Source organism: Azolla caroliniana, unplaced genomic scaffold (assembly GCF_043228905.1).
Source record: "Azolla caroliniana isolate FFs.n. ecotype wild unplaced genomic scaffold, voAzoCaro1.0.p SCAF_1, whole genome shotgun sequence".
In the NCBI taxonomy this organism is placed as follows: domain Eukaryota; kingdom Viridiplantae; phylum Streptophyta; class Polypodiopsida; order Salviniales; family Salviniaceae; genus Azolla; species Azolla caroliniana.
In genome coordinates, this window is record NW_028230436.1 from 5,133,540 (window position 1) to 5,148,074 (window position 14,535).

General features: G+C 35.2%; 2 protein-coding genes across 2 annotated transcripts; both read right to left on the reverse strand.

Annotated features, from left to right (window-relative positions):
* Positions 1-5,539: 5,539 nt before the first annotated feature.
* Positions 5,540-8,630, reverse strand: LOC147868546 (uncharacterized). The gene is made up of 5 exons (XM_087320617.1): positions 8,450-8,630; positions 7,787-7,919; positions 6,802-7,049; positions 5,962-6,145; positions 5,540-5,806 (listed from the first exon to the last, which is right to left on the reverse strand). Exons 1-5 carry the CDS (start codon positions 8,560-8,562, stop codon positions 5,624-5,626), a joined length of 861 nt encoding a protein of 286 aa, XP_087176743.1. The 5' UTR covers positions 8,563-8,630; the 3' UTR covers positions 5,540-5,623.
* Positions 8,631-10,089: 1,459 nt separating this feature from the next.
* Positions 10,090-14,029, reverse strand: LOC147868547 (protein arginine N-methyltransferase 1.1-like). The gene is made up of 9 exons (XM_087320618.1): positions 13,800-14,029; positions 12,816-13,030; positions 12,404-12,570; positions 12,050-12,113; positions 11,799-11,938; positions 11,448-11,535; positions 11,210-11,325; positions 10,866-11,016; positions 10,090-10,520 (listed from the first exon to the last, which is right to left on the reverse strand). Exons 2-9 carry the CDS (start codon positions 13,027-13,029, stop codon positions 10,315-10,317), a joined length of 1,146 nt encoding a protein of 381 aa, XP_087176744.1. The 5' UTR covers position 13,030; positions 13,800-14,029; the 3' UTR covers positions 10,090-10,314.
* Positions 14,030-14,535: the final 506 nt, after the last annotated feature.

The following is a 14,535-nucleotide window of genomic DNA, read 5'->3' on the forward strand; positions in this document are numbered from 1 at the left end:
ATAATGAGGGTAGAGATTTGACTCACCTCCTAGCTATAAAGACAATATGAGCTCTTGTCCAAGCTAGGAGCTTTTAGTGAACATGGTAACCTTGGGCCCAATAATCTATACCTAATGTTAACATGAGAAAAAATAGTCAAGCGCAAGAGTCTAATATTTTGGTGATCACTTGATAATTTGTCCAATTAAAAGTTTATCCACATGTCAAATTACTTTGCCAACCTTTCATTTTAGGAACCCCATTTACATGTCTATAGATGTATCATGTAACTACCACTACATGACAAAGTTTATAATTGTGATACTATCATGAGTCATGACAATCCTGAAGCACAACAATCTCAAAACCCACCAATTTCTAGCTCTTAATAGATATATTAATATCACTTTCATCGGAACTAGATTTCAATGCTTGACTAACCTCATGACACTAATCAATGTCAAATATAAATATGTATGTTAATTGGTAACTTATGTGTTTCAACTTTTCTCAAATGCAACATTTATTTAAAACGTAAAAATACATTAACCAGTACATATGATTCTCCATCTAAACCATCGTTACTTCCATCCTTCTTGAATTTTCTTCACATGCATCCTATTGCAACGAAGGGCTTTTGTGCATTCCATCCTTTCTTGATCAAGTTTCCTAGCTTTTACAACAAGCTTGGAAAACAAGTGAATTGAAACATATATATTACAATAATATAATATATATCAATGCAAATCTCCGTCTGATTAACTACACCATGTCAATTTTGTTCGTTCAATATGTGGTATAAGTGCATATTCAAATGATTCTACCATTGTCAATTCAATACAACTAGAAATTTCTTACTTTTTATCATCCCATTTACACTTTTCGAAGTTCTTCTAAAATTAGTAGGGCTACTTCTGCTTCTTCTTGTTTTGCAACATATTCTATGCTTGATGTCATTGGCTTAGACCAATTGACATTAATGGAGCTGTTGTAGGTAAAAGAGGTGTGCAACATGAGGTTTTTAGGTAAATGAATTTATTTAAATATACCCAAAATAAAGGATGAGGTTATTCATGTCAACATAGGAGTTCAATTTGACTTAGTCAATTCCTAATCTTGATTACTTTGTCATCAATGCTCATAAATTTATTTCACATACCAATTCTCCTCTACGCTTCCATGTTTCATGACTCGTGGAGTCCTTTTTTGCTAATGTATTGTCCAGAATAACCTATGTATCGGTGCTCATGAAAAATATTATTTTTAACAAGAGATGGTGCATGACCTCCACCAAGTTTTTTTTATATTTAGCGAGTCTCAAAAGCTAGACAAATACAAATAACCTGCTTGTTCATGCTTTCACCTAAATGCATACAATTTCTAGTTTCCCCCACCCAGTGTCTTAGATTACCAATTTAAATTAGAAGCTTGCTCAATGCTAAACATATTTAACACACCCCATATATTTGATAATAATCAATATTCATGTAGTTAATTTATTCTTTTATATAACCGAAATTCGGTCAATTCCAGCAGTCGGCTCTATTATCCATGTCCAAACTTCAAGACTCATAAATTCTAATGAAACTCATCATTAATTTGAGGAAACATTTTGGATATCCTCTTTTACAAATATGCAGTAGTACTCTACTTACAATAAATATAACTTGCAAATCCCTTTCCAAGGTGAACTCTAAAATCTATCATTTTTTCATAAAGTTTGTTGTGAAAGACATTTGTCCAGAGCTTTGGTCACTATTAGCGTCGACTATTCATTGATGGGGCAAATGATTATTTATCATCAGGTTTTAGGATTGGCTCTTTTATTTTCAAAACAAATTATCCTTCCATTAGTTATAAATAAAGGTCATGGTCATAACGATATCATACAAAGTATTTTTTCCCAAACCCGTTTTGTGTAGACAACGGTTAAAGAAACAAATCTATGTACTCCAACATAGAGAAAATAGTCTAGTAATTACAATCTATTCCCTAGACACCTTGCAAGGTATCCATATCCATAGGCAACAACGAAAGTAGCTCTATTCGAAAACAAACCCTCTCAAGTCGTAGTGATGAGCCATTCAATACTTCTTCAACCTGTCCATCTCGGATTTGAAGGTGATCAACTACGTTCTTTGGTTTTTCAAGAGAACCACTTTCCACATTCGTGGCTGTAAAGTCAACAACTATGCTTCCTCTTTCCCCATTAACCATCTTGCCGGATTACCACCAAATTCTTGTACATACAACAACAAATTAAGCCAAGTTTCCTCCTCTCCTTATGAGCTTATTCTTCGGCCCCCACACCATCATCACTTGTCCTTATCAAAAAACATAAAAAACTACTTTGTTAAGTCCTCATCAACCATCTTGCCGAATACCACCAAATTCTGCACAGAAACAATAAAATGTGTCTAAATTCCTAATCTCCTCATGGGAATGTGTTTCAACCTCCACACCATCATCACTCATCCTTATCCAAAACATAAATTCTACATCAGTAAGTCTACATCATCCATCTCGCTGAATACCACCAAAATCTTGCACATACAACAATACATGAGTCTTTTTTCCTCATCCCCTCATGAGAATATGCTTCGCCAAAAACATACATTTTGATTCATCCTTATCCAAAAACATACATTTTGATTCATTAAGTCCACACCAAGTCCTCGCGGATTACTGCCAAAATCTGTACATACAAACAACTAAATGAGTCTAGTCTTTTCAATAGATTATGCTTCAACCCCCACACCACCAACACTCATCCTTATCAAAAACATGCATTTTGCTTCCTCAAGTCCACATCAAACTTCTTGCCGATTACCGCCACAATCTTGTACATACAAACAAGTTAGTTTTCTGAAGAAACTATACTTCAACACCCACACCCACACCCACACCCACACCACCATCACTCATCCTTATCAAAAACATGAATTGTGCTTCAATAATCCACATCAACCATCTCACTCTCGTTGTTTTACCACTAAAATCGTGTACGTAAAAAAACAAAGTGACACTACTCTCCTCGTCTCTCATTAAATTATGTTACAACCCTCAACACCATCATCACTCATGCTTATCCAAAATCAGAAAATGCTTCATTTTCCACATCCACCATCTCGCCCTTGGCAGTCCACAGAACTACCCAAATCCCATCTGCCTCTTTTATGTTCTTCCTAACAACCAGAGATATTAGAAGAGATGTGAGGCGGGTCGAGGGAAGTTACACCATAACTCCCTCTGTGCATTGACTCAGGTGCCCCTCGGTGATCTGCCATCGCTCGTTTCTCTGCTCACACCAAAGTCTTCTTTTTTAGGATTGGCTTTTTAAAGCACATTGCCATCATTTTTACTTCATGTTGTGGGGAATGCCAATGTCAACATCACAAAGCCATTTTCAACGTCCAAATAGTAGTGTTTTGAGTGCATTATCCAAACTATAATAATATAGAGTTTCTACTATGAAATTCGAAAATACAACATTAAACTCATTGCGTTAGAGTTGAAATGTAACCTTATATATAGTTTCCGTAGGTAAAGGTAATATGTTTTTAGACAATGATGCCTTGCTATTTCAGCCACGATTTATAATAAATGGATTTCGAGATTTTGTTGTAAAATACTTTTCAAACGTGAATCATAGGTATATCTTAGATAGGAATTTTATACGGATTACAAAGAAGCAATTCTTTGTCTATGTGAAATTAATTGATAGGTACCTAAATTACAAGGCAAAGCTACCAATTTTTTATCCTTGGGTTTTTCATGTGCGCATGTAGAAGCCATTTTTAGGGGCTAACATTGTCATACATCAAACCTGTTGCTTGAGATTTGAGCCTACAACTTTAAGCACAATTGTACCATTAATTGTAAGAATATTAATATTTAAACGGAAATACATATATGAGGATTAAATTGATAAAGTCTTTGAACACACAATGTCTTCTTTATTGATAGTTTTCAATCTTTGTATTGTAGTAAAGACATTTCTATTATAAGATATTGTTATTGCTCTAATGATTAATCCTTGGGTTGTGAGAAGTTAATAATCATAAGCACTTTTTTGTGAGAAAATGTGGTTATATGCATGATTTCAAGGTGCCCTCATTTTCAACCTTTGGAAAGTTATTATAAAGGTTTTTTGAAAATGTAAATATGCCATTGTGCATGTTTTCAAATTGAATGTATTCTCAAAACCACTTCCTCATACACACTCTTCCCCAATGTGATCACGTAGTGTAGGCCATAGGGACATACTATCTTTAACACAAACAACAACAATTCTATAGTTTCATCAACTTACATTCTAAACATGTATTGTTACAATAAAAATGGAAAGTTTTTTTATCTAGGGTTCACACATCAATGCATTTGATAAACCCTTACAAGAGGACCTTACACACTCTTCCCTAATGTCTTGAGTTCATGTAGTGTAGGGGCATGAAGTCACTTAACAATAATCATTCTTTAGTTTTACTCTAAACATGTAAGTGCAAAGTTTTTGATCCAATGGTTACACAAGAATGCATTTGGTAAACACTTGAAGATATGGAAATATCACACACCCAAGTAGAATTTCAATCAACTTATAACATGTAAACTTGACCTATAATATTATGCACAATAACTACATAATTTTAAGTCAAATAAAAATTAAACACAACCTAAGTTGAATCCTGAAGATTTACCGTCTTAGTAAATATATATCATAACAAGTACTGTGGTTCGATGAACATTATTTGATCACTTTGATGATCTCATTTCATCAATGACAAGACAATAAAGTAAATCTTATCTGCATACAGAACTAAGTACCATCGTATCAAATTCTGCCCATGCATTTAAATACAATTAGGGAAGATAATTTGACTAGGCTCCTTAATTATTGATTGCTTAATAGGTTAATTAAATCCAATGCCCTTAAACAATAGCTATCTACACTTTGCAATCAAAGTTATCACTAACATGATTAAAAACGAAATACAAGGTCAAATCAGTATTGGGTATATTCAATACCAAGGCTAGTATTGATATTTCTAGAACAAACACCTAGTATTGATCAAACGATTTACAAAACTTTGAATTGGACATGCGATCTCGTATTTCGTGAACAAAACAGTTAGTGGGAACAATGAGCCAAAAAAATAAATATGCAAGAAACTAATCATGCAACTATGACACAAATTAGCACTGATGCTTTCATGCTCAAATGAGGATAGTACATGATAGTTAATTACAACTTCGAGCTACAGTTCACGTGATTGTGATTGGAAGGAATCAATTGAGCTACAAAGACCACTACTTCCTAAAGACATGCCAAGCGAATCATGATTTTTATCTGCACTGACAAAACATTGCACACAATTTGTTATTGACTTGGTTTTATTCCCTGAAATGCTTACCTATGCTACTTTGGTAACATTCAAATGCTTGAAACCTGAGACTAATGCTAATTGTGTTCCTAAGTAATGCCATGGATCACAAATTTGTGTTTTTGAGTTTACTAAATAAAACCTATTTTTCTCAAAATAAATTATAATGGCAGCTACCTATTCAAAAACATTTAATTAACTAATCAATCAGAGTCTAAAAAGTACAACATTATATGAAGTGCCAAAAGAATGCATTTTGCATTCAACTTTCCTTCAAGTTCCTGAACTTTTTGGCGTGAGAGCAAGGGATAAGATCTTCTATTACGAGCCTTACGAAAGGTGGTTGAGAACCTGTATCTATGTCTGCACCATTCATATCAATTGCATGTAGTGCTTCTTTGAAGCTTGGTATTGCTGCTGCAACAGGACCTTTTGCTGTACATACCTATTGCAATAAACATGTAAAACCAAATGGCTTTTAGAGGTAATACAAACTAGCTACTACTCTAATCTATGGTGAGAAAGAAAAGTGCGTATTTGATGGTTTGTTTCTTTCTAGCATAAATCATGACCAATATTTGAATAAAAAAATGTCAGTACCCAATGGTTAGTGTCCAATTGGCTGAGATAAAAGTGCCAATCTGGCTGATATACCCCATCCAGGTGTAGATGGGCAAACATGCTCCACACATTTCCACATTTGTAAAAGAATTCTGCTCTTTGCATGTCAAATCCTAGTCCAATACCTATTGCCTTTACATATGATTCCTTCGTACACCAATACCTGGTTACAAAACAAAATAGCCCTAACTTTCAGTTATAATATTCGAATTAATGCTATAATTCTTTTCAGTTATAACATCTGAATCAAGACTAGTTTTTTAATTAACATTCACACGTGCTTAAGTAGGAAATGTAAATATGATTTCTTTCTTTCTTTCTCTTTCATATTAGGTAGTTAAATACAATACTCCCCATAACGCTATAACACTTTACCACTGCATGTAATGTAAAAGCATATAGAAAACACTATACCATTTTCTATTTCCTCATTTTTACTGTTTTCTAGTCTCTAGGAGGAACCAAAATATGAGTAGATACTGACATTGTAATTGATTATGTATGGGTTCATCAGGTGCAATTGAATAGTTGTTTCTTTTAAATGTAGTTTACAAGTAGAATATCCAAAAACTCAAATGGAAATCTATTAGCATGCTAAAATTTAATCCTGCATCTATTACTCTCATGTCACATATTTATTAAGAAATCACAACTGATCGGCGAAATCCAATTAAGCCATCTGGATAAGCTTCAAATAGTAAAATTTATTGAATAATTATCCATTTTATGGTCAAATGAACCAAGATAAGGATGTAATATCAAACAGACACATTTGCCAAAATAAGAAAATATCAATGTCTATTCAAAAAACCAAAATACCTACTAAATTGGTGAAGTAGAAGTCTCTTGTCCGGGCCAACACTGTTGATATTTGTCCATTCTCGTAGAGTAAAACAAGATCTAAAATTCTTTATATACTCCTCGGGTGCTGCTTCCTCTTCAGGATCAGCTATCATAATATCTAATCCAACAAGTGCATGTGGTTCTGAGGCCAATGCCACAAAGTCTCCATGATGAGAAACACTAAAGTTCAAATTTGGGAAACATGAATTCTCTACAATGTTTCCCTGCACAAAAATAACAAGTTTGCTAAACACAATAGCAATATTCATCTGCTGAACACAAGAAAATAGCCTGACATTCAACATCAAATGATAAGCTTGATGGTTTACAAATTTAACAGTTGATCTGGACACATGCATATATAAATGAAAGAATTCATGTTATATATATGAACCAAACTAGCTCACAGATAATAAGATCAGACATATTCAGAATAAACCAAGGTTTATCAAACTCAAATTAATTTCCACAACAAGGAATCATCACCCTTAAAGCCATATTTCTCAAAAAAATGGAGAATGACCTAAACAGAAGCAGTGGTAAATGAAGAGAACCCAGATTTTCAATGGAGAAACACGACCTTGAGATTTCATTAATTATTTTCTTGTGTCCATGCATTAATTAATTTATTCATCTATTTATTATAGCTTTAAAATTTAGATGTGACATACTTTTATAGGTACATATTGTGACACATCCCATAGAATCCATTCTTTTCCTAATGCTCTAACTGGGTTCAATTTGAGGAAATAACACCTTCCATTTTTCTATGCTTTAACAGGACTTGTGAATAGCTCCTACATAGGCTTTTTACTACTCATTTGTTGAAGGAGGCGCAAAAGTGAATGTGATTAACATCATCATTCTTTAGGATCTACTGAGAACTATGTGTAGTTTCAGCAATCTCCATCTAGGTAAAATTTATGATTGCGGTAAACAAAAGCTTAAATATGTTGCACACCACAAATGGCTTTCCTTCAGGTGTTCGAAAGATAGAAACATCCGAGTATGAGATATCAAGCAGACTATGAATGAGCATCCGTTGCATCAGGCGACTAATTAGTGTACGTTTCTGGTCTTCACGCTTTTTGAACCTGGGAAATGCAGAGATAAGCGTCTTTTAGGAATCACCATGTGGCTTACATTATGATAGCAAGAACAAATCAAAGAAGCCCATTGACTCTACATTAACATGAATTATGAAAGGGTGTCAAAGATTTCAATATTTCTCCAGTGATCATCCTTGTTTATCCCATTGGAAATGACCTAAAAAAGCCAAAATATTCCTGAAAAACAGAGCACAAAGAAATACTCATGCTTGCAAAGAACTGTGGCTGCACTCAATGTTCATAATATCCATGCTCTAGGATCAGAAATATCTAAAATATTGTTTTTCTGATCCACTTTTGCCTTTTTCTAGCATATTTGTTTTAGGGGTTCTCACAAGGAAAAACATTATGTTGCTCTCTCTCTCTCTCTCTCTCTCTCTCTCACACACACACACACACACACACACATTTCATACAACCCTGCTTAAAACACGATTTTCAAATACTAATCTTCAAGAAATATGATCATTTTCTTCAACGGGACATACCTAAAGAGGGAGATGCGAGACAAATACCTTGTGACTTGTCTCTGGTCATCGAGAGGGAGCAGCGAGATGCAGAGGGAAAGCTGCGGTGCGGAAGGTCTCCATGCTTTACAATTGAAGCACCACCTCTGCACACCGTCCATCGTTTCACAACGATGACGACGACGACGTTTGCTGCAATAGCAGATGATAGATGTCCTCCTATTCCCAGTTCTTGGAATACAAATGATTGATAGATGGACTGATTTATTAGGAAATCTTAGCTTAGCTTTAAAGCTTCATCTTATGAATAAGATAAAGCTGAGAAATCAAATTTTTGTAAGCTCGGAACGGACCATTAATAAACACTCTCTTGTTTGTCGAAACTCCACATATGTTCGGGCTGAGGCTAGGTAAGCAAGTACTAGGGTTCCTCCTAAGAAATGTCTTGGAAGTAAGGAATCTATCCTTTTCCAATCTATAGATAGATTGACCCAGGGGACACTATTTTCATGGTTAGAGTGGTCTATCTCGCCCACGATTCTTGAATGGTCGAAGAGGTTCCACTACTCAATGAAGTCTTTTTATGTTGATTCCTATGCATTCTGTGAAATAATCATGTGTAGCGTAATATTTCATAGGCTCAACCTTTCATTGGTTACTATGACCTATTAATATGTATTGTTGTAGCACTCAAGGCAATGCAATTTGTGTGAACATAACCATTCTTGAGGAAGACTTAGCCACTAGTTTAGGTGGGAAATTTTATAATCACTAACTATTTAGGCACCCAACCTACAAGTACAATTTTCTACTGAGTGAGATACATCCCTTGTGCACTTGGGCAAAGTGCAACATAAATGAATTCATAAAATGCTTCTTCTAATTCCCCTTAGCCTACTAGGGTGATTTTGAACTTAAACAAAAGACGTTATCCATGTTCATAACAAGAGTGGTAGGTGCCAAACAATATTTACACATTACCACTTCATTCTTTTTCTCTAGTTTTTAATATCAAGGATAAGACCACCCAAAATATATTAGGCTCAATATTTGCAAGCATTTTTCTAAGGGAGTTTTCATTAGGCAAATGCCTCACCATGTTTCTTGTCTATGTAGTTCCCCTTAGATGTGACAACTAACAAGGCACACTATAGGGAGGCAAAGAGTGCTACATGTATTATCAAGAACCATTGACCCTCCTAATATACATAACTGAGGCTTATTATCCACCTCAAAGCAAGGATACTTAAAATCTCTTCAACACTGTCCTTTGAGAATGACATTGAACTCTTAAAGGATGACCCACTGTCCCAATGAGACTGCTATCATACAGAAAATAATGACTAAACATTTTTATCTGCTTCTGTAGAATCCTCCACCTCGTATCACTAGAGAACATCCCATTTAAATGGGCAAAAAGAGAAACACCTCATATCTCTATCAATATGGAAGAAAGACCATCAAATGAACCTCTTTAAAGGGATTATGGAGGAGCTTAAATACTGGAGCACAAAGAGATGGAGATCAGATGTATTAAGCCCAGAAAGAAGGTCAATGGGTGATTCACCGTGGACATTAATTCATCATTCAAACATTATAATATCCAAGATTCCATTCACATTCAAAATCACAGCAATGAACACTCGTATTTTAAAAACTCTACAAAAGTTAAAATTTTAATTAACAAATCAGATAATAGTGAAACCTTCTATAAATGAATCTGACAAACAAAAAAGGTCTCTGACAATATAATATAGTATATTATATTGTAGCTTTGCTTTCCAAATGGAAAATAACAATGGCAAAGACCCAAGGTACAAAAACTCTTGCCATCACCTCTCATTAGTTTCTCTCCCCCTTCCCCACAAAAAACTGAATAGAGAACATTGATCGTCTTTTTCTCTGCAAATTACTTAACGCATGCGATACTCTTGTGTTCTTGATGCTTGAGACCGTTTCCCATTGAAACTGTAACTAAGTTTGATGTCGATGTCCCTTGGGTTTTTAGCGTTTGGTGAAACTGACATTGTTCCAGTTACAGCTTCCCCTTCGCACATTGTCAAAACATCTTCAAGATACAGCACTGTTTGCTTCCAATGTGTTGGTCGTGCCTTCGGCCCTGGAAGGTAGAAAAAGAAAAAACAAAGTAGCATTGATGTGCACAAATTCTTGCCAACAAAAAAAGAGAAAACAAAGAAATTGGGTAACTCTTAAATTTTTGGATATTTTTTGTTAGACTACCTTTTGAATATTTACTACTAGACTCCCACATAATCTTCATGAAATGATCAAAATACCCCCTTTATTACCATATTACACCTTAGTAGTAGTACACACTTAATACAACTATGACAATGTATTGAGGTGCTTTTAAAAACTTCTGAGAATTATTAAGGTAAAACCAAATAATGTTTGTGTTTTGCCATATCTTAGCGAAAATAATTTAACACATGGAAAAATATACCTGTCGAAAAATGGATAGGTTTGTGGCACTTGGTGAAACCAACATCAAAATATGCAACAAAGGCATGCACAAAGTCATCCCGAGAAGCAACTAGCTTGAAGGATGAAGAAAACGAGACATCTCGAGATCCCATCTTATCAATATCCATGGTCTACAGACATAATGATGTTGAAAAGTAAATTACAACTATACAACGTTTTTGCAAACTCAAGAACATCATTGCATACACTTGAAATAAAATTATCATTTCACAGTTTAAAATCAAATAGCATACATGAAACATGAGGAAGTACTAGAGATAATGCAACGTGAGTTACAAACACAAACATATGTCTTAATCTAACCTTCAATAGTTGACTATTTGTTACAATTTGATTTTGGTCCACTGTGTCAACCAGTGGTTCAAGCATGGCTTGCTTCTTGATGCAACTCATGTCGAAACCATAAACATTATTCCAAACTGCAAAACAATCCTCCTCATGAACTCATGCTTTAGACATTGTCAATGCTCAAATCAACAATCATCCAAGTATTAATGCTCAGATTTCAAATGATTAAAACATTGCTTTGAAAAGAGCTTACAATCGATTTTATCCTGTTTGTAGTCTGCATCTTCAATAGCAGTGATAAAGAGTGAGGTTCTATCAGGAAGAATGACACCCCCAGGTACCTGTGTGCATTAAAACTTGTAAGAGGTTGAGTCTGAAAGTATGCAGGTTTATTCCAAAATGGCATTCCACAAACACCTGTTAAGTTCCTTCATAAGTAACATTGGAAGTGATGGCTAGTTCTTTATACACCAATATAAACTTTGGTATTTGGGTATATAAACGCCTTCTATATACTATAAACTCCTAGGTATGTGTCCAAACTATAGCAAAAATGATAGCTGCACATACTGAAATTATAACACATAACGCCAGAGAAGCATACCAGCCACTTGTCCCTTGCATACAAGACAGAGTTGACCATGTTTTCAAATAGCAGGAAGTAACCCATCCATTCTGATACAATCACATCAACATGTGTAGGGAGATCAATCTCCTCCACTTTCCCTTTCAGAACAGTGATCACTAACACACAAAACAGAATATTAGCTTCACTCCCTTATGAGGTAATCAGAATATTCCTTGTTAAATAGAGAGAACACTCCCACAAGTAACCAATATGCTTTTAATACACACCCTTTTCATAACCATTAGCTTTGACTATTTCAACAGCTGTATCTGCCATCATGGAGCACTCGACCTGAAAATAATACAAACGTAAATGGTATATTATCCCATGCAGTGTAAACTGCATTCATAAGTCTAAGAATCCGAGCTAGATTAAATAGTGTAGTTTGCATCTTTATGCCTATGAAAACGAATTAGATTATAAATTTGCGTATACCAACCCACATAATGAATTGTGTTTCTATGTCGGGTAAGTTAATAAACATGAACATATTCTACGTCCAATAAATGGGTTTTAGCAAGACTATATCAAACCATATAAAAAACTACATTTCTATTAAAGGAATCTAATTCAACACTTACAGCATATACATGCTTGGCACCAACTTTGGCGCAAAACAGGGAAAGTATACCAGTTCCTGCCCCAACGTCAAGGATGACCTTATCTTTGAACAAGAAAGTGTTCTGATACACCACATTTTGGTATGCTTTGGTGCGAACAGAATCTTTTAGCATTTCCTGCAAGCATCCTCTGTAAGTTGCAGCAATGCATACACAAAGCAACCACTCAAGCACCCCTTTTTTACTTATATAATAATTTAGGAGAGGAGAGGGACTCTTAATTCTTTTGATTCATCATAAACCTAAGGTATGAGAATCTTACTTCATGGATGCCTGAAAGAGGAGAAAAAAACCAAGAAACATCATTAGTTCATAGAAGCATGTGAGATGAGAATCAATACAAATAAATGAAAACAGACTGATAAACACATACCAAAATGACCATAAGAGTCGAAATAATAATCTGAGCTTGTGTGATCACCTCCTATAACTACACTTGTGGTCGGGGTTGTCAATTCAGATACAATCCCATTGCATGGATTTATGTCCATTACTTCCGAAGTTTCCACTGTGTTCATATGATTACTTTCTTCAACAGTGTTCCCATTCTCATTGGCGGTCCCAGTCTTTGATTTACGACGTCCCATTCTATACATTGACCATTGACATTTAGCTCATCAGAACTCAAGAAAAACTAATTTTGAATCAAGGGAAGTTCATTTAATCCCAAAATTGGTGTTTTGAAATACCTCATTGTTATTGACAAGACAATTTTACTAAATATGATTCATAAGAAATGCTCCAAAACTATATATAACTTTGGTTGGGTCTTTTTCCTTTCAAAACTAAAGGTTAATTCAAAAACCTCCCAAAATATAAATTCAAAATTTTGAAAGAATTAAATCAAATAATCACAAAAGAGAGCTGAAAGCTCAAAGAACTAACATACATGCATAGGAAAACGTCATTAATCACTCTCCAACACGTTCACTCTACACCTCATTAATCTCATTGCTTCTTGGATATTTTGTCACTCTTCAAATTGACGTTGTCCCTAAATTCCGAAGTGAAACTTCAGCAATATGTTTTCCTCATTTTTCTTCTTTCTCTCTTCTTCCTCTCGTCTCTCTTTCTGTTTCAAGTTTAACAGTGACTCTCAAAACCCCCACCCCGCCAAAAAACAAAACTAGCGTTAACAACACGATTTTTCCTTCATCTTTTGGTCTTTCATCGCCTAAGCCTTCTTCTTTCACTTTTCATTTTCTCTATTTCGTCACCGAGCTTTTATCCCCTTTTTTCCCGCATTGCTTTTCACTGCCTTTCTCTGGTAATTACTTTCTCTCACTGTTATTTAAACTGTGTTACTTAAACACTAAAACCCCAATAGTATCGAAACAACATAGATAAGTAGTGTTACCTGAGGAATTGTGAGGAATTGTTGTTGCTGCTGCTGCTGCTGCGTGGAAGCAGAGAAGAGGAGGAGGAGGAAGAGGAAGAAGTAGAGGAGTTTGCTAGTTGAATAGCTGCGTCCGAAACCCTAAAAAAGGACAGAGTCTGCCGCGAAGCAGAGGAGAAAGCTTATGAGCAAACATGAGTAAGGCCATTGCAAAAGAGGAAACGAAACCCACACACTCTCCCTCTCTCTTTCTCTCTTCTTCCGAAGAATTATTTATGGAGATATTTATTCTATATGTTTTGTGTTGTCGCAAAATCTGACCTAATCAGATGGCCCAAATCAATTCCACTTAATAATAGAGAGTTTACCAAATTAACTGAAATTCCCATCGATTGCCTCCTTACTTAATTCAAAAACCCACGGACACCCGGCTTCTCCTCTACCCTCCAAGAATTACTACCATTTGTTCACAACTGCCCATCCTTCTTATGTTCCCTCGCATCGAGTTTATTGTACGAGATCCACATCCGCCCCTACAAGTGCCATGTCCCTGGATAAATGAATGAAGGTGCTGAGAAAATGTTGTCCCACATACTGCGAAATCACCAATGGAACTTATGCCGCCAGTGCCATGATAACTACAAAACAGAAAATGTTGTGTGTGTGCTTCTTTATTGCTAAAACACTAAGAAGGTAACAATGGCTTCGATTTTGAAATTGGAATGGAGATATATATTAATTCTTGTATCAAGGCCTG